General features: G+C 44.3%; 1 protein-coding gene across 2 annotated transcripts in view; it reads left to right on the top strand.

Annotated features, from left to right (window-relative positions):
• The first annotated feature begins 3,175 nt into the window (after positions 1-3,175).
• ITPKA (inositol-trisphosphate 3-kinase A) overlaps positions 3,176-21,074 on the top strand; it is a 40,480-nt gene continuing 22,581 nt past the window's right edge. The window contains exons 1-2 of one of the 2 annotated variants that reach the window (XM_039552210.1): positions 3,176-3,889; positions 4,247-4,297. In XM_039552210.1, coding sequence (XP_039408144.1) covers positions 3,386-3,889; positions 4,247-4,297 — 555 coding nt within the window. In that variant the 5' untranslated portion in view covers positions 3,176-3,385. The remainder of the gene's footprint in view (positions 3,890-4,246; positions 4,298-21,074) is intronic. The other variant, XM_039552211.1, reaches the window with a different exon arrangement.

Genomic DNA, 21,074 nt, shown 5'->3' with positions numbered 1-21,074 from the left:
ATTTAAACTGCTGTCTTCGTGAAATCTTTCTAATCTGTTTAGAATTGTCCATCACATCTTTGCCTCCATATTGTCAAGGCTCAGACACCCTATGGGAATGCAAACTGAAAGGAAGTAGAAATAAGCAATATGTTAAGGATAAGAATGTTTAGAAAGGGATTTCATGGGAATGAAATAGACCTTTATTTTTGCCAATATAAATAAAGGCAGAAAGCTGTTTTTGTAGCAGGCATGTGTGAAATGTGAAACCCTGGCAGTGCGCAGCAGTACCGATATGAATCAGAATGACTGCGATAAGCAAAACGCTTCACCCCTGGAGGTGGGAAAGTGATCTGGCAGTTACAGTAGCACAGAGAAAATTTGAAGCTCCCCGTTCCTGCCCCTGACTAGCTGTATGTCTGTAGCCAACTCATGTATTGTCTATCAGTTTACCCATCTGTAAAACAGGGACATACTTATCTGTATCTTATCAGAGCCAACTCTTGGCAAGCATCACTAGTGGACGCTGGCAGCCCTGTCCTGTCAGGAGTGCAGGATTTCACAAGTGAAAAGTACAAGTCACTAGCACTTTGCCGGGACACAGAGTACCATTCCTTTTGTTAAAACAGCTGTACACTTAAAAGGAAATTTGGTGATGCTGACTGAAGAATCTCTTTATTTTCCAGGTAGCCTTGAAAGACTTTGAGTTAAATCTTATGCAGACTTCAGAGGTCAGTAGCTCTCTACAGCTGCTATGCTATAAAAGAAGTCAATTAAACCTATCTAATCTTATCCAAGCAATCATCACTAATCAATATTATTAAAAGAACAAATTTTATACATGTATTTATTAAAACAAAAATGCATTGCGTGTTTTTGTTTCCATCTTCATTAGTTGAAAGTAAAATCTTAAAAATGGTATTTTATAACTGAACTGAGTTGGTAGTCCCAGAACCGTTGCCAAGGTTAAGGTTTCCTAAATAAGGTTTCTTAATCATAGACCACACATAATCTTGTAATTGCAGAATCAGCAGACAGAGCAACGGCTAAAAGAGACTGGAAACTGAAATGTCCTTCCACATGCAGCAGGGCTCTCCTGGAGGGTTCCTGTTTGACATGTGAAAGCTCATACGCAACCCCTCTCCTGTGAATAAATATATTTTTCCAGCTTGCTTATCTAGAGACAGAAGCTGCCACAGTGACATAAAAGAGTTGCGTGGGTCCAACCCGTGTGTGTGCATATAATCTTGGATACCCATTTAAAAATGCCCTCTGCATTTTCTGCTCTATCTATAAATTTACCACTGAGTATTCTTATTAAACCATCAATTATAAAGTCATGGTTTTGATTAAACAGTTATGACTTTAGGTATATACTAGGTCTAATCAATTTTCATGTTTTGAGACTGTCTTTCTGCTACGTGTAATTTGAAACTAATTGCAAAAACTAATAATCAAAGTGCTGACTATCTTCTTTCAGAAAGGACTTAAATCCATTACAGTCTACCATGAAGGAATACCCTCCTACAGGTGCTTTGGTTTTCTCTCTGCCTGTTGGAGAAAAGTTGCACTGCCAACCATTTTACTCTGCACTTTACTGGTTGTGTTTTCACATATTTGGCAGCAGCTGTCAGCCCTGCCTTCCCCGCCACCTCGGGAGAACTCCCACAACTGCTTCTACACAAGACTACGTCCACCACAAGAATGGGCCATTTCAGCTGAAATTTCAGACTGCCCAAACTCCTGTCTAGGCACCACCTAATTCCAGAAAAGTATCCAAAGGTGACTGATTATTTATTAAGTTTCCCAGCTGCCTTCCTGTCTGCTCCTGAACATTCACAAGCTGTGGGCCCTGTGAGAGGCACAGCAGCCACCTCAGGAGAAGGCATGTTGTGTGGTGCCTTTTGGAACACGCTTTTTCAAAGGTAATCTGCAACATCAGGCTCTAAAATAATCAGCTGCAGTCAAATAATCTGACCGAATCACAAAACAGGTTAAAAAATTATTTATAGCATCACCGGAGGGAGGACTCCCAGCCGTGGCTGGGACTGTGTTGTGTGTGGAGCTCCACAGCCCCTTCTCCAAGGAGCTCCCAACCCAAGCACCAGGCAAGAGAGAGCAGATGGTGAGAGGCAGATGGGAGAGTACAAGGAAACAATAAGATAAATGAGCAAAAACGCAGCTGAAGACTTTAGCATTTGGTTCCAAAATTATTAATTTTAGTAATCATTTCAACTGATGTAATCCTACGGTAGAACGCCTTTCCTGTTCCAAAGGTCTTAATAGCTACAATTACAACACATGCCGCAGCCCAGCACGGGTTGCATTTTAGGTAAAGAGTGGGAGTTAAGCAGGCAAGAAGTACCAAGGCAGGGGGTGTCAAACGCTGAAATTCATTCGTAGAGGGGGCTGGGGTATCGCAGCAACCGGCGGCTTAAGGCAACCTGGTTAAGGACTGCTCAGTAGGTGTGACGGACAATTCGGGCTTTCCGAGAGGCCCCAAGCCCCTGTCACACGCTCTCGCAGCCCGCCGGGGATGCTACAGCGAGGCGTGGGGACGCCCAGCGCGGCCGGGGGAACACGCTCAGCTGCTGGCACCGCGAGGTCACTCACGCACTGCCACCCGGTCCCCGCGGGCTGGTGACAGCCCAGTCACACGGGGGTGCGCCGCGGGGTGCGCCGAGCCACCCCGGGATGCCGCGGTCCCGCGACGGCAGTCCCGGAGGCCTGGAGGTGCCCCCCGGTGTCACGCGAACGGAGGGGAGGGTCACACACGGCCCCCAAACCGCCACGGGCAGCCCTGAGGGGGTCGAGATCCCCAGAGAGCGCCAAAGGCCACCTCCCCCGCGTCCCAGCCGGGGCTGGGCTGGGCGGACCGCGCCGCCCCTCCGGCCCGCGGGCGGCCGGGGCGCGCCGCGCTGCGCAGCCGCCGTGCCCGGGGAGCCGCGGCCCGGCGAGGGGCGGCGGGCGGGAGCGGCGGCGTGCCGAGGTAAGGCGGGCGCGGGCGCCGGCGCCACACCCGGGCACGCACCGGGACACCCCCAGGCCGCTCCCAGGGGGCCGCCGCAGGGAAAGCGAAACCAAAAGGGTGGTGGTGGTGGCGACAGCGGGAAGGGGCGGGCAGGGGCTCCCGCGGCGCGGCTCGACTCTATTCGCTCCTCCCCTCAGCGCCGAGGCGGAGCGGGGCGGTGGCAGCGGGCGGGCGGTCGGGCGGGCTCAGCGCGCCCCCATGGCCCTGGCGCCGGGTCAGCGGGCACGGTAGCAGCCTCGGGCTGTCGCCGCGGGTGACTCAGAGCTGCCCGGGTAGGGCGGGCTGGAGATGCGTCTCTCCGCCGGGCTCCGGGCAGCCGCGGGAGACTGACTGAGCCACAAAGAAGTTTCCCCGGCGGCGGCGCGGCGCTCCCCCATGCACGCCTCCGGCCGCCGGTCCTGGAGCGCTGCTCGGCCGGAGCCCGGCGCCGAGCCCGCCATGGAGCCCCGCGCGGGGCTACACAGCAGCCCGGAGCTCAGCCGGGCCAAGCGGCTGACCGTGGGGGAGCTCTGCTCCCTCTTCGAGGCTCGCTGCGCCGCCGTCGCCGCCGCCGCCGCCCGTCAGCTGCCCGACCGGCCGAAGAGGGGCTGCCGACCCCCGAACGGGGTTCTGCCGCCCGTCATCCCCCGGCTCACCGTCACCGCCGAGGAGAGCGAGGAGGCGCAGGGCAGCCCCCAGGCGCGGCCGGCGCGGCCGGAGGGCGGCGGGCTGAGGACGGGCAGCTCGCTGCACCTGCAGTCCCGCAGGCTGTCCAACTCCTCGGTCTCCTCTACCGGCTCCTCGTCCCTCCTGGAGGACTCGGAGGACGATGTGCTGAGCGACACGGAGTGTAGGAGCCAGGGCATCGTGCACTTGGAGCACGGCGAGGACACCAGCCAGGTAGGGGCGCGGGGTGAGCGGTTCGCCCGGGACGCGCTGCCCCCTCCCCGGGCCAGCCTGGCCGGGCAGCTGGGCGCCTACGGGGCTCCTCAGGGGCCACTAGTTGCCCCTGCTTGGAGTGAGGTTTCTGTGACCCAACTCCACGCAAACTCCGGGAAACTCCTGTCCTGGGCCGGTAGCAGTGCACTGCGGTGCACAGGCTGCTGCGCCTGTTGGAAAAGCGCGTCTGCACGTGGGCTCCTCAAAAACCCGGCCAGGTGTGCGCTATTTCTTTCTGCTGTGGAATTGTACTTGATGTCCCAGGAATATGGGGAGATGTTTTTTGGTCATAAGTGGGTTGTTTTTTCTTTTTTCCAGTCTCCTGTGTCAGATGCTCAAAATAAAAATTTTCCAGGCATTTCCCAGCAGGTATTTTTTGTCTCTTTCAGTCCTGAGTCTGTGGTTGTCAAGTTTTGAGCCGCTTCTTGCTGTGAGCATGACAGGAGATGGGGAGGAGCTTGGAATGGATAGAATGCATGCTTTTGTCCATTCTGGCAGCAGCACATTCTTCTCAGTAAATCCCCTCTGTAATTTGGCTGCTTTCATCCACGAAGTGGATGAAAGGCATATACTTAGTTGCTTTTTCGTGATCTTTGATGTGTATTTGCCTGACTCCATTCAGCGTGCTTCTCAGGCTTTTGTACCTGAAAAATGTAGCTTTAGTGAATTCCCCCTCCCACCTTCATTGACACCGCAGCTTAAATTGTTGTTCTACTGCCAACTCATTGGTGCTGAATTGTTTTCAAGCAGAACATGTGTTTTGATAAAAAATGTATAATGAAGACGTAATGCAACTTGTAGGTGATACCTCCAGCTGGACTTTTCTCATGATAATTGTGGGTTTGCTACTTTAGAGGACACATGGTACAGGAACTAAAATGCTGTGCACAATATTGGTTTTGTTTGCATCAACTTGTGGCCTCATTTTGGTAGAGAAAAAAACTCCAAGGTTTTGTACTTCGTCATGTTGAGTATCAAGAAACCTGTAATAATAATACTTAATTTGTACTTTTGATTCTGAGATAGAATCTGGTTTTCAGGGGAAAAAATTACTGGTTTTTTTGCTTTCTTTTCTAAAATACATGCTATGGAATTTTGTGGAAATAGCAGGAGAATAGAAATTAAAGATAATAAATGGCCATAGGATCATTTTATTCAATATCCCTGCTATTGCATTATGTTTGCTTAATGGGGAGCAAGAATTAAGTGATGACACTTCAGCAGTAAGAGAACTCTGAGGTGGCATCATGGCATCTGATTAAGCTGTGAATATAGACTGAAGCAAAACTGATTCTTCAGATAAGAAGCTGTGCTATCTCAAAGATTATGCTTCTGCATCTTTGAAGTCATTGGTACTGAGGGCAATATTGAGACCTAAATGATTGGGAGTGTATCCTTCCCTGTAGTCTGACATGCATGTATGTAATACAGCATAAGTGGATGTGAGTGGTACTACTTTCTTTTAGGAGGTCTTTATAGCCACCTTTTAATTACAAGAAAATAAAATATTAAAATAAGAAGATCTTTAACATTGATTTATAGACAAACTAAAAATACCTGTATTATAAATGTTTTAAACTCTGAGAGACTGTCCTGTTCATTTAGGTGTGTGTGAAATTGAGAACTTTGATAGTATTATAATAACTCAGTTTTTGAAAAGGTTTTTGCAGTTTTCTAAAGTTTAGTGCAGGACTGGTTAATGCCTCCTTGGTAAAGTAGGTATTCCCTCAACGCAAGTAAAATACTTGATGTTTTAAAAGGCTGAGTTACATTTTCACACCTGCAGTGTAGGGGAAGATGGGGCAAACTTGCATTCTTGCATTCTGACTGATTTTCTTTACCTCATTATCCCTTCTCTGGCAAGTTGTCAAACCGGAGCAGGGACTGGTACCTAGGACTCCAAACCAGCAGAATTTCATGGCACTACCTAATAAATTAAGTGGGCTCACCTGCTCTGTGACTGCTTATGTGGTTCATCCCTCCCTTCCTTTCTGCATTACCCACCAAGAGCTCAAATCCCAGGAATCTGCTGTTTCTCCTGTGGTCAGGTGCTCTGCCTGTCATCTCAGGTGGCCGCACTGTTTGCTCCCCAATGCCTGGAGGCATCCAGGACAGTTCTTGTGATTGATGTCTTTTGTTACTGGGCAGTGCTGTGACCCCTGCACTCAGCTGTCCACACTTGTTTCTTTAGCAAAGCAGTGACTTCATACCATGCCAAAGTTGGAGTCTATGCTTTGAAACTCTGGGGGTTCAGCTTTACAGGATGTGTCCTTTCAGCTTGTAAATCTTGAGGCAGGATGAATGTTTGGTTTCGAATGGAAGGCTTTGGGTTCAAGGTAGGCACATGCAAGTGAAAATAACTGCAGATTTTAGGATAACCTAAGGAACAGTTTTATATTTTGAAGATTTTATTTAGAGGCAATTTGGAACATTTTGTTCATATTTATTGTTTTCAGTGTATTTTAATAGTTGAAGGCTTGTTCAAAGAATGGAACAAAAAGAATAGAGACTTTTCTGAAGGAAACTGAAATCAGAGGTGGGCCAAAGTTACTCTTTCCTAATTCATGGGAAATTTTGACATTTTAAAATTTCTCTTCTGTTGGGGAATTCCCTGAGACTTTTCTCTGGAAATGTTAGAAGTTAATTTGGAGCCTGGCACCTTACGATTAAGCTCAGACCAGTGCTCAGAGAACTGCTGGGCTGTCAAGCCTACCAGGCTCCCCAGTGCCTACCAGGGACCTTGGAAACTTGCCCAGGTCTTCAACTGTGGGAGTAGAAGTTCTGATAATGTTCCTGTTATCAGAGCTTCAAGGCTTCCATCTGGAGACCCAGGAACTTGAGACCTAAGCTGAAGAAGGCCCTCCCAGGCCCCTCTACTGTTGACCTGGAGATCAAGACCCAGGTGAGTCTGAAATATTGTGGGCTCTCAAGCTACCTGTGCAGGACTGTGTGTGAGATGGGAAGCTCAGGAGCCTCTGTGTTCAGGGCTTGCTGCCCTGGAGTTCTCAAGCCTTAAACCCCAGGATGGTGCCTGGGTGTGCTGTCTCTCTGACTGTATTCCTTGGAGGACAGTTCTCCTTGGCAGTTCACCTGGCAAACAACTTTCCCAGAGGATGAGTGATTCAGTTAAGTGTTTCACAGAGCATTCTGGGTTGGATGGATTGACACTTCATGACAATGTTAAATTTTTGTTTCTTTTTGAGCACAGTACGTGGGCATGTCCCTGGAGTGTTAGGGCCCGTGTGGGGGCAGTGAATACCTTGGGACCGATGGCTGACGGTGTGACAGCGCAGTCCCAGCCTGGCTCCGCTGGGACCACGTGCCGTTTGCATCTGGGCAGGCCCACCTTTGAGAGAAGCTCAGTGGGTGGTGTTCCAGTTTCTCTGCATAAGTTATTCATGCCATTTTGCAGTAATTAGCAGAGGCTTGGAAATTGGGCTGTCCTGGCTTTCCTGAAGGAAGCCCCTTCCAACAATGAAGGGATAGAAGTATGAGAGAAGCCTATTCTGCTGCTGTCCTGTTTGTTCAGCTTGGGGTTCAGTGAAAACCAGTTGTGCAAAGCTGTGCTAATGGAAACTGCATAATGCCTTATTTGGAGCTTTGTAAATCTTGGCAGTTAACTTAAAAGAAAAAATACTGGTTATTTTTTAAATAGCCGATTGACAGAATAGATTTTACCCTATGGCAAAAGCTAACATTCCTGCCTTCGCTTGCATTTAAATGGGAAGCACTTCTGTAGCCTTGCTTCATGCCATCTGGGAGGTGTATATACACAGCTGAATCTTGCAGTGAAAACACCAGTGGTGCGTTTATAGTAATGGAGAGAGTACAAGAGTTACGTATTTTTGTCTTCACTCTGTGAATGAGCAGTTTTAAGAAACACGAAGTCTGGTTAGCACCTTCTTTGTTGGGACAGAGGCTTTAAAAAGTGATTTTCACAGAGAATGAACACCCTGATAATGTACAGCAGCCTCTCGTCCTCTTTATAGGAGAATGTTATTTACTAGATAGAAAGATGCCAAATAAGTCTACTCATTTTCATAACTGTGACCTGTCATTCCAAATTCCTAGAACTGTAACCATGAGAACAGCTGACAGTTTGCTAGAGAAAAAGCAGTTCAGTTCTTGCCTGCAATGATACCAGTCCGGTAACTTCGGGGGGATATTCATTAGTGAAGTGCATTTGGTTTGGTTTCACTGATCTTCTTGATGTTATTTTTTGTAACATCAAGTACCTTAAAATGGACAAGCGTGTAGAAAGGCACACACACTTAATAGCTAACTAACTAAATAATTTAATAAATACAGAATGAAAGTTTCAACTACTTTGGCTCAGGGGTGGGTTACATAAGCTAATGCAGTAGAATAAAACTGTTATTTTTAAATGAAGAATAGGAATGACGGGATGACATAAGTAAGACTGTTAATGGGATTTTAGCCTACTCTACAAAGGAAAGAAAGCTTGCGTAATCACTCTATCAATTCCATTTCAACAGCTTTAGTAGGTTTCAGCCAAATTTGGCAATGGCATAGACATCTCAAAGTTTCTTCAAGAGCTCTTTAAAGTTTCACAAAGGTCAGACTGGGTGGGAGAGAGGAAACCAAAATAAGTGCATACTACTTCTTCTCTGGGGGAGAAGGTGCCAGAGGAACTAAACAGCTGTCTTCTGTTTTGTGTGTTGACTGGAAAATTGGCATGTGTGTACTGGCTAGTCCATAGGTGCTTCCATGCTGCATCGAGCTGCAGTAGGTAGTGTCTCCTGTCCTGAGGGTAATTAGGAGAAAGTGTACAATGCTGTGGGCTGGTGAGGTTAGGGAATGTGGAAGGCACTAGTTGAGGCACAGGGGAGAAAGGGAGGAATTTATGAGGAGGTGTGGAAATGTTAGGGAGGTTGGAGGGCTTTTGGAATGAGTTTATAGAGGACAGTGACAAGCTGTGGATACTCTGATAAAGAGTGCAGGGATACCAGTCAAGTAGAAACAAAGCTTCACTAGTGTGCTGCTCATGAAACAGCTGCTTTTAATGGAATACACTTCATGCTTCTAAAAACATGCAGATTTATAATGACAGTCCCAAATAGTGAAATCCTCCTATTGTATACTGAACATATTTGAGGTGAACAGCAGTAATGTTCCACTTCTGCACAGTTCTTGGAACAAAACTCTGAACTGGGAGCCTTCTCTCAGTTTGAGGATGAATTCTTCACCACTGTACATTGCAATGGTGGAGTATATCAAAACATCAGCAGTATCAGGTCTAATGGTGAATGTTTATTAGTAATGTGGATTCTTGTCTGTAAGGAAATTACTTAGCTCTTACCAAATCAGTTGAGAGGCAATTAAATGTCTTATCAGATAAGAGTTTCTAATCCTGGATATATCTGAAATGGTGACTTAGAGGTTACAAGATTCTTCTTTTCTGAATCAATTTCACTCTGATAGTTTTCATTTTTCATATGTTAAAGGACATGTTGTTTGGGCATACAGTCTAAAATTGAAAGAACTCTGTGATAACTTTTTCCTTATGGACTTGTATTTCCTGCTGTATTGGGTGTGTTGTAGAAGTTTTTCTGTATGTGCATTTTTATAATGCTTGTTACAACTGGAAAGGTGGGAAAAAAATAACAGCCAACTCCTCATCACTGGGTGATGCATATTTAAAGAGGTCATACCTAAGTATATTTTTCTCAAGCTATCATTCACTCACCAGATTTATTTGTGAAAACCCATGTCAGTCTCAAAAGGAATAAGGGTAATGGCTGGAGCAACAGTTTGGAAATTTTGCATGTCTGTATATTTTTTGGGTGCTGATACTGTTACCCTGTTAGACTGTTTTGATTAGAGTGAATATTTTTTAATTGATTAATTTAATTACCACGTGTAATTAATGCGGTAGTTAACATACTCAAAAATTACCTCAACTCACATCTAAAGTTTATTATAAATGGAGTGTGTTAAAGTGGATCAGTTTGATTAACTGCTCACAATGTGGTGCAATTTAATGTTGGAAGCTGAGAATGCACTGTATTTATGTGGTAAATAGCTGTTTTGTTTAGCAGTGGCTGAGAGAAAAACTAAGGATCATCAAATGGCATTTTGTAGTGATTGTCTATAAAATGTGGTGGCAGAAAAAGTAATGTTAACCTTACACATCTTGGAAGGAAAAAGTGATCTTATGTACAGCAGCAGTCGGGTCTGTCTCTCTTCTTCCTTCTCAGTCAGCGTAGTTCTTGCACCAAAAGGGGGCTGAGGCAGAGAAAATTGGCTTGTCAGTCCATGTTAATTTGGATCTTGCATAGTGTAGGTTTAAATTGAATTTTTAAGTGCTCTTCTCTACCAGCAGAGCTTCATCTCAAAAGCTCACAAGTTGGGTAAGATGGCATTGTCTGTCCAAAGCATAGCATACCTGGGGAAAAATATCACAAAAAAAAGGAGGGGAGTGGGAGCAGGTGTTACACTCCATCAACTCATTCTGAACAGAAGCATAGGGAAGGGGGAGAGGCTACCTGCTCATCCAGTGTCAGACTAGCAAATACTTTGGCATATTGTTTCCAGTGCTTAACTGATTCATTCCTGTCAGTAATGGAGAATGCTTTCTGGGATAACGCATAACCAGCAGCATTTGAGTGGGTTTTTGTACTGATGAATGGTGAGCTTCTCACAAGGGATGAAATCTTTTACATTCCAAAACACGGGGGTGTGAGACCGATACTATAGAAACCTGCCCTGAACCCATCAGGCCTGGCTATTGTTGCTCATTAGCAAATCTTCTATTCCTTGGGAAGAAGTTAGCCAAAGACGAATTGACAGTCATTTGAAGCAGTGATCATAGACTTGACATGATCCAGATTTAGAGCTTGGGACAGACTCTCCAAGCCAGAGTGACTGTAGCAAGCATGACACAAACACTGCTTTATGGGAGCTTGGCATTAACCCAGAATCCAGGAACACTCCATATTCACAGGCTGAAGTATCCAAGTAAGGTGATGCAGTGATGCAAACACTTTAAACTGTTTATGTCAGCCCACTAATACCACCTTTATTTTACTCACATTCAACTTCAGTCTGCCATTCTTATTCAGCCTTCTGACCTCATCTGTAACATGAGCCACATTTGTAACAGAGGTGTGGTTACAGGTGATAAAGAATACGTATAGAAACATGTTATGTCTGTCATTGGTACTGAAATGTGTCTGATTCATCCAGAGGATTAACAGGAAGCTGGGATGTTGCTGAACTGTGTAAATTAGTGGGAATGGCACAGTTCACTTGGGATGTATCAGCAGAAACTGCTTCATATAGCTTCATACATACTTCATACAACTTTCATGTGATAAGAATAACGCCTCTTGGTAAATTACACTGAACATTGCATAGAAAGAGAAGGTCTCTGTTTTCAATGATGGTAGAAAATCATCATTCATTATCAATATAACTGATTTTGTCTCCTGGTCTCTGCCACATCCCAGCATAAAGTGATTCACTCTTAGTTATAGCTGCATTCACTACTCTGAGCTGCTACAGAGAACACAGCTTTCTTTGTGTCTCAGCTCTTTTCAAGCAGCTCCATACAGTTGAGAACACTGCAGCGGTTCTTTCTAGTGATGTTCACTCGAGACGGCGCATCTTTTCTGTGCTCTACTTTGTTTGCTTCCTGTGGTGGAGTGCTGAATCAAATGCAGGCTTCTACTTCTCACCTTTGAAGTGCTGGTGCTAGTCAAAGTCTGTGTTGTGGGCACACAAGGGATCAGTGGAGCTCAGCTGGAAGGGATGTATGCAGCCATCCCACTCCAGGCGCAGGAGGTGAGCTTGAGGAGGCTCAGCTGTGCACGAGGCAGCTGTGAACTGGGTTTTGCCATACAAGAAGGCATTTCTCACCAGCACCAGCCAGTGCTGGCTCACTCTGCAGCACACACTTTGGAAACAGAGGGAGCATCGTTGCCATGTGTCAGCACCTTCCACTACTGGAACCTCTTCAGATGCTCTGAAATCACCACTCTGCTGAAAATCTTCAAAGATCCTCTGAGCATGTGGCACAGGTGGTGGTACTGTCTGGTGCTTTCAGGTGACCAGTCTTATGGGTACACGCATTGCAGAGGGTAGCTGCAAGCTTCTAATGCTGGCTACTCAAGGGCAAAACTTTGGAGAGGAGGGAAGTAAGAGGATTGTGATAGGTACAGGTTATGTACAGGCAGACAGAAGGGGAGTGGCTGGGAGTGGTTGGGAAGGCTACTGGAAATGCAAGAGGAAGGACTAGAGGGAAGAGCAAAACTTAATGGGCAAGCAGACTATTGCTTTAAAAATCAAGGAAAATACATTCTCAAAAAAGCAGGAGAACATGTGACAACTGTGTTAAGAAATCATCAGTCAAACCCTGAAAGTATATGTAATGAAAGAACTCGCGTGCCTGCAGTGTGGGTATGTTAATGTTCTGCTGTCTTTCATTACAAGCAGGCATAGCACTTGATGCACAGAATTAATGACTTTCAACTGTTTTATATTTCCAATCAACTCAAAGGACAAGTTACAGTTCCACAGTGACTGATGATATGTATTGCAGAACCTCTGTTTATTCATAGATAGCTCTGCAGCAGATCACAGGAAGGGGAAGACTGGCTTCCCAATTTAATGCTGCTGAATGCTGATGTGGAGAACTGCTGCCTTTCACAGTTTCACAGTCCCTCTTTGCCTGGGAAGAGCCTAGGCAAGTTATTTATGCAGACTTTCACCATAGAAAATAATCGTATTTTTCTCATTTTCCTTTTGACTGACTTGAAAGTGAGCCTTACTAGCAGAAACACGGAACATTTGTACATGCAACCAAAGTTAATGGGAGCTGTTCTACAACACTGTTCTATAGTATTGTATAACACTGGGTATTAGGAAAAGCAAAAATCGACACCTTAGATTAAGCTTTCAAAATTAGTGGGTACTTTTCATATTAACCTATCTTTCCTTCAGTATTTTTCCCTGTAAGATATGACTAAAACACTTCACTTAACAGGTTGTGAAAACAAATTCACTAAAATTTGGAAAACAGTCTATTACTGCAGTAATGGTTGCCTTTAAGTTTATACCAAAAACTTCAATTCTGAAAATTCCTAACTTTTGAGTACTCAGTTTTGCATTTAAGACATTATTAAAGATCCATCACAAATGTAATTTTGGATCTGAACGTGTTCCAGGGCGGAAGGCACTGACATCTGGCAGTGATGTTTCATCCTCCCTCTGTTCCCAAAGTGCTTGCTGTGGAGCAAGGTGGCACTGCCTGACCTGGGTAGTGTGCCCGTGCTAGAGAGGGCACTCACAGGAAGGCTGCACTTGGACAGGCTCTGCAGGCCCTGTGACAGGTGCCCTCTGGTATGGGGAAAACCTGGTTCGCAGCTGAGCCTCCTCGAGCTTACCTCCTGTGTATGGCTGAACACATCCCTCACAGCTGAGCTACTCTGATCCCTTGTGTGTGCTGTATCCAGCAGTCTCCACAGAAGGTAATTAAATCCTAACAAGATTCTACTGCAAATTAATTTGAGGTTCTTACAATTTGCTAGACTTTGTCAGGTTGACTTCTGCTCTTCCCATTGCTTACTCCTCCTTTGAAAACTCTCCTCTTCCTAGATTTCGGGTTCCTTCCTCAAAACTCAAGGTTAAAAAGCTTTTGAGAGGATTCATTAGAAATTTTGTTGTGGGGTCAATATGAATCTTTTTCTAGCCTTGGGAACAGCTCAAGTTTTGTTAGAGTTGTTCAATCTGAAGCAAACCAAACAGTTTTAGATCTTTTTTGAGGTGGGTAACTTAGAGCAAATCACCAGAGAATGAAACATATAAAGAATTCTGGTGCTTTGGTGGTTTTGCAGGAAATCTGGGTTTTGAGACCCTGATCTTCTGAAAGAGGCAGGGCTGGAGCAAGCCTGTATGGCCTTTGTACTCTTCTCCATCGTTGTATGCTTACGTGATGCAGCAGAAAGGATAAAAATCTGTGTGAACAGTGTTTTTGCATGCAGATCAGCTGTTATCTTGTGCAGGGTTTGAGTGGGTTGTTGGCTAAGTGCACTTGACCTGAATATTCTAATCATGATAAGCTCTGCTTGGTGTGGGCTCCCTCCTTTGCCACCCGTGTATGTTCTGTAGGAACAGCATTGCTGACCTCACAAAGGGTCAGCTTTGTTTAGAGGAAAATGTAATCTGAAGAAACGAAGAAACCTTCCTACGCTTCAGCTCTCACTTTTAATAGTGCAGAATCCTGAGTATCAGAATTTTGAGCTGATGATTTGATACAGTTTGTATTGTCTTGCTCTGTGGAATTTAAAGAAGGACCCTGTTTGCCTTCTTTGTACCAACCCAGAAGGAGTAAGCAATTAAATCCTGAGGTACTCATTTCAGGACAGATCTTGCCATTCTGTTGAAAAATCTATGGAAGGATTTTAAAATAGAGACTCCTGACTTTCAGGTGCTTTTGCCTTTAACTTGCTCATGCTGCCAGCAGGACTACCAAAGACAGTCAGTATTAGAAATCATGAAGCCATATTTTATATGTTAGGAAGAAGTAAGCCTCTAGAGTTCTTTCTGGCCTAATGGTCTGCCTGGATTTGGGCACTAATCAGGCCCCTATAACAGTTTCATGAGTTGTTTACCAAAAATTTTTAGCAAGACCAAAGAGAATTATGTGCCTTCAGCAAAGACACCAAGAAAGGGAGCAAGTCCTGAGCTCTCTAACAGTCCAGTGCTTATTAATCACTATGCCAACAGTCTCCAAGTCTTTTTCCAGTGTAGGACTGGCTGATATCTTGAGTATGGTTTCTCATTCCAATATTAAAACTGGAGTGACAGATAACTAATTATCTTTCTTCTGTCCCTGTTTATACATTGGGATTTTCTGTGTCATCTGTAGAAATATGTCCTCTTCCATTGCTGTAGTTCTGTGTCTTGATCCTAGTTGGCTTTTTCAGTCCTCTGATTTTATAGACAACAGTCCTGTCTGGGACTATAGGATGAATGTAGCCAAGTCACCAATATTCTTTTTACATTGCATTCTTCAAGAAAAACAGTACATGGGCAGCAAAATCAGTCTTGGCTTGTGAAGTAGCTTCTCTACATGGCCTATTCCCCTGTGTCCTGCATAGGTCATCACCCATCTGCAAATGACATTTCAATGTCTGTCTTCTCTTTGTTGAGCCCTGGTAAATGGATATTGGTCGCTCTTGGTTTTGCTACCTATGTCCAATCTGGCACGGAAGCTGCTGCCTGCTCCATATTTCAGGAGGCTGGTGTAGGTGGTTGTGCAAGATATGGGAGTGTGGCTTGCAGTTCTGTTGCTAGGAGCCAACAGTATGAAGTTCTTTGAAGTTTTATGGGGGTTTTTTATCTCTTTTACTATGAGAGAAAAATTTTGGTAGATAAATTGTCTTTATAAACTACACCGTGTTCATTTTACTTTATTTTTAGGTGGGTTTGCGTCTTAATAATTGGCAATTGAGGTTTGTGCTTCTACAGAGGTGGAATCTCCAGTATCCTGATGGAGAGCACACGTTTACCTTCAGGGCAGAGGAAACATGCTCCATAAAACACATACACTATTGTTCAAACACCCACAGCTCTTCAGGAAGACAGATGCCTTGTTTCAGTTTCAGTCTTTAGTTGAGTCACTCATGCTTATGTAAGGTCTGAATTTGGTTCCCTTTCTTAAGGCTACATTATGGAAATTAAAATCTTAAATAATCCTTTGTCTCTGGGACTACCTGCTACTGATACAGAGGAGGAATTCAACTCGCCTCTCTTATGTTGCTCTGTTAACAGAAAGTCTTTTTTGAGCCTGTAGTTTTGCTCAAGGGATAAGTCATCTTTTCTCTGGATTCCTTACATAGTTCTTAGGGCTGACTTGGGGAAGGATGAGTTTCTCTAATCTTAGGTTTGCTTCAAAAACAAACAACTACCTTGTAAGCCTCTCGCTCCAGTGGGATAAGGTGAAGGGTACTCATTTCCATAGAAGTACAGGTTTCTTCATCATTCCATTAATAGGAGTGTGGGTTTTTGTTTGGTTGGGGTTGTTATTTTTTTGTTTATTTGTTTCAAAATCCTTTCAACAGAGTGGTTTGGAATAATCTCATGGTTACCAGGTTGAAGCTCGGGGGTACTAAAGTGGTTGAAGGATGTGGCTTTCCCCTAGGTAAATACCACACCCCGCTCAGTAACAGTGCCTGTCGCATGTTGACACTTGCATTCCTTTGCAAGGGGTGGGCCCTGTTTGAACAGTGCAGTGCACCACAGGTGAAGCAGTAACTCCTTATGCTTCTTTAGAGGATAATGGAAGAGGCAGTTCAGAGGAGACAAGGAAGGAGAGGTGGACTACTGGACTTTGTCTTGTGATAGATAGAAGAACAGATGGCAAACTGCTACCAGTTTATGTCCAGTCTGTTTTTTACATGACATATTTTTAGACTCTAATAATCTGTTTCACTTAACACTGTATTACTGCTTGACTGTCTTGAGTGCCTCTAATTTAGTTTACAAGCACTAATTACTTAAATTATTCAGCAGTGTTCTGAAGTAGAGTTGTTACAACCTGCAGTTGTGGGAACTGGAGCAGAGAAAGGGCACATATCTGGACCTAGATTCCATACTGAAGCAGTGAAATTTGCTCAGATCTTCAGCGAGTGGCTGACAGTTTAGGATGTTAGAAGCTAAATTATCATGGTAGGAAAGAAAAGTTATGTAAAAACATTTTTAAAATCAATACCTGTCAGTAACCTCTCTCTATATATGTAGATATATACCTGCATGTGTACAATAATTTTAGAAACCCTGATTTGCAGACAAGTATTGGTATGAGGAACTTAATTTTCTAATTGAATGTTTTAATATTTTTAGGAAATGGAAATACAGAGCAAAAAGGGTTCATGTAACTTTCTTCACAGTCCTGCAGCACGTAAGTGTCATAAGACCATTGATGATGAACCATCTTGGTGCTTATGACAAGGACTCCTTTAAAAGTATTGCAGCTCACTGACACTGGGAGCAGCCCACTTCTGTCTTGCTGGCAGGTCTCTCCTGTGACTGAGTTAGACCATGATTTTACACTCATTTGTCAAGCTTGTTTTAAAACTCATTGATACCTCAGAAAGCCCTTTTCTTAAACCTTGCCTGAATATTTTGGGTTTGTTGCAAATAAAAGCCATTTGTTCTTGTCCTTCCCAGTGGTCATGGAGAACAATCGACTGCTCTTATAATTATGAAACCTTGTTGTGTGTTAGAAGACAGTTGCCATGCTCTCAGGATAAACAGTTATTTTTACCTCAGCAATATATTTGTTATTTGTCCCTGAATTTTCCCTCAGTATGTCCAAACTTTCTTGGAAGAGCGACTAAAATGGAGCACAATCATCTCAGGTAACCAATAGGTACTTACAGCAACCTTAATTCTGTCCTTGTTCTTCCTATCCTTTTCTATAGAAAAACTGAATTACCATGTAGTAGTCTTCTGCTGTTACATTTCTTTCAGGCAGAATCTCAAAGCTGTGTGGGATGCAGCTCCTGGGGCCCTTATACGAGGATGTATTGAAAGCAGGGTAGGCTTTCAATGTGTCCACTAACTCAAACTGCCAGGGATATGAAGAGAGGGGTCTTTGACCAGTTAGTAGAAAACAATTTTGCAATTCCTGTTGGATGGTAGTGGTTTCTGGCAAATAGGAAAATGTAAAAAGGGATAAGCATTAAAATTTTCTTTATTTCTCTTTGTCTGTTCAGACTGGAGATTCTGCTGTGGTCACTGAGTTACTGGGACGTTAAAGTGGTGGTAAGCCGAGCCCTGAACTGCTGGGCAGAGTTGTGTCTCCAGGTAACAGACTGCACCACCATTGCAAATAAGATGAAGCACATGCTCAGCTTCCTTCCCAAGTTCACTCTAGGGAGATTAGCTTCTTGAAGTTATTTCCTGGCTTCTTGCCAGAACACAGTCTCACTTGATGTTCTGCAGAAACCACACCTGATGTAAATGGATTGGCACTTGGCAATACATTTGGATTTGAGGTCATGCACAGTTCACAAATGACACATTCGCGCCTTAACAAGTTGCAGTTATGTTTTAGGCTAAACTATTTATTGGTCTGTGCACAGAGAAATGTGGATCTGTTTGGGTTTTAAGTATTCCCAAATATTCATCCTCTTTGGAATTGATAATTCTGTGTCCTACCTGATAGGATATTTGGTTTATTTTATCATGTAAAGAGTGTTGTCTTTCTAGATGTCCCCTTCTCATGACTGGAGATGTCAATCAGTGACCCATGAGATGTGGAGGACGGGCAGAGAATTGTCAAATTGCTAGACTTTCTGAAGATTTAAACTGCAGTTGTTTTGGAGGTTAAGAAAGCTTTCTTTCCTTCTGCCACACCATCTGCTAAAGTGTTATTTGATTTACCACATATCTGTTCTGGGTGATGGACAGCCTGAATAAATCTTGAATGCTGGGGCTCTGAGTCAACTTTCGTAGTGAGGAACTTTCCATTTACTTCTTGGATAATAACATTTCAGTTTCCAGCAAGACTGATGTTTTGGCAGAACCCTGGTAGGGGCAGAATGCCGTTGGTTCAGCTTTCCTGTGCTCCGTACGGACAGGTGGCAGAGCTCCATCCTGTTAGAGAACCAGTGTCTTTCAGAGCAGACCAGAAGCTGTGAAAAGAGGGATAATGGCCATGTTTAATACCTGCTATGGAAGGTGGACAGTTTAGTATCCCTTAGGACAGGTAACATTTATTCTTATTGAAGTGAAATCTGTCTTTTAGTCAACAGTGTCGGATTTTACAACATATCTGTGAGGTGAATGAAGGAAACCCTTGTGACAGTGCAGCTTTGAAGCCGTCTAATTACTTTATTATTTTGTCTTTTGCCCCAGGAATAATGTAGAGGTTGTAGATATTTCTTATATTTGGTAATAACCAGAAACAAAATGCTGACAGATTCCTGCAGAATAGTTAGCAGACTGTGGCTCTTGATGCTGTTTGCATCAAGGAAGGCAAGCAAGGCTTTTGCTTCTTTGTCGTTCATTTTCCTCTGATTTGGCAGGGACCGGCTCCTGGAGTGTACAAGTAGAATCCAGCTATGGAGTGGGACATGGGATTTTGTGCTCCTGGTAATTGAGTCCGATACTGACCATCCATTTCTCTTCCCTTCCCTTCTGCCTTTAGTCCAGATGTAATGAACACCAGCAAGCTTACCAAGTATCCTAAAGGGTAACAAAGCCAAATTACATATACATCTCACTGCCTGGTGAGGCACCACAGGGGAGAAAACACAGGAACCTGAGGCTTCTGACTTGCAGTGTTGTTTCTGCTTATTGCATTAAGTGTTTCTCATGACTCTGAAGGTTTAGCCCAGCCCATCATGAGTGCAGCACAAACAGGAAATGGAAACCCTGCAGTCAGAGGATACACCTGCCAAACGCTGGTTGAGCAGCTGTGGCCCTCACCCATGGCTGAGTGCAAAGCCAGAAGCATCAAGGGCTAAGTACAGACTGAGCACTGTTTCTCCTCTAAGGTTTGGAGGCTGGAGGGTGAAAGAGAGGGAGGGAGGGAGAGATGAAGGTGTAGTCACAGTTTGCCTGGCAGTCTCATGAGAGGTGCTGATCAGGAGGCTGCTTGTGTAGCATGCAAACTGCTGCTCTTTAGGAGTGCAAATTCTCCCTTGGTGTTGATTATCAGTCTTACAGCTCCAGCTGGCACTCGTACATCCCAGGAAGATCAACTGTGTGACAGAGTGTTAAGTTCCCCTGGGGACTTAGGTACAAGGATGGTCAGGGCTGCCAAGGCATCGAGCGCGTGGAGACTGCTCAGGGATATCCTTGACCAGGGACGTGATTACACTCTTTTTATTCCTTGAGCAAGAGCTTACAACATTTGAAGTAACACAGCTGCCCTGGCAGAAGGCCAGTTGCTGTGATTTGGCCAAATTATCAGTTGGCACTGGTTGGCATAGACCTCAGACAGCGTGAAGAATGATGCTGTTACATGTCAGGGCACAGACTTTCTAAAGCCGATGCTCGCAGCTCCGGACTCTGGACCAGGCTGCCCAGATGTCAGTTAGCACAGCACAGCATTCCGGCCCTAAGTAGCTTTTTGTCTAGTCATAAACACTGACTCCTGTGCAGATTAGTGTTTGGTGCTTCAGGAACCTGTTTCCTGGCCAGGACCAAGAGAAGGTGAAACGTGGTAACAGCAGGGCTAAGTGAGTTGCTGTAGGAGCCTTACCATACCTTGGGAGCTGAATTAAGTGTTGCACTCAGGAGCTCAGTGATAAAGGTTTGTGTAAGGGTTTGCTTGCATACACTTGAGGAGCATTCTTCTTCTTAACTTGCTCTTTCACCTCCCACCCATTGAGATCTTTGTCTCGATTTGTGATTCATGTCTGATTCAGCCAAGTGGGTAGTAGACTTGGCAGCAAGAATCTCCTGAGCTTGAGGATTCCAGGAACCTTTAATAAGGGGTAAGAGCACAGAAGCTGGCTGCTGAAAGTATAAAGTGCCTTCAATGGCAAATTCAGGGTTTTGTTTTTGTTGTTGTTATTATTTGGGGCATTTTTATTTTAGCTATGGGAAAATCTTCCACCTTGCTTCCCTACACAGAACATTTGTGGATATTTAAGTTATATTTCTCCCAACAAATAGGGGGAAAATATTAAGTATTCTTCACTTGGTCCATGTCTTGTTAGGTGTTTTAAGCTTCTTCAAATACCAGATGATGCCAAAGCCTAGGAGTTGTTATAGTCTGGACAATTAAAAAAAAAGTAATAGAATTTTGATCATCTGCAATCAAAGGCTTTTACTATCTGCTTTAGGTATTTTAGATGCCGGCATTTATGTGTACGTATATATCTGTATATAGTAGTAGAGGAAACACTGAGGATAATTATAATTTGCTTACATTTGGCATAAAAAATGTCAGCTGTTTCAGGATCTGGATCTGACCAAGACAACTGCCTGCCTGTTTCAGATTTGCAAAGGCAACTACACTCAGCCTCAAACTGAAAGAACTGAAAACCAGAATCCCTTGGTAGGCAGATTTTGTGACTGTAACTGGAAAGATACTGTGTTGCTCAGCAACTCTTACTATCTTTTTAAATTTTTGTTTTCTTATATAACATCACTCAAATCCCCAGTTCTC

The sequence above is a fragment of the Corvus cornix genome, chromosome 5 (genome assembly GCF_000738735.6).
Source record: "Corvus cornix cornix isolate S_Up_H32 chromosome 5, ASM73873v5, whole genome shotgun sequence".
NCBI lineage: Eukaryota > Metazoa > Chordata > Aves > Passeriformes > Corvidae > Corvus > Corvus cornix.
The sequence above is the reverse complement of the archived record's forward strand: the minus strand, read 5'-3'. Positions and strand labels throughout refer to the sequence as shown.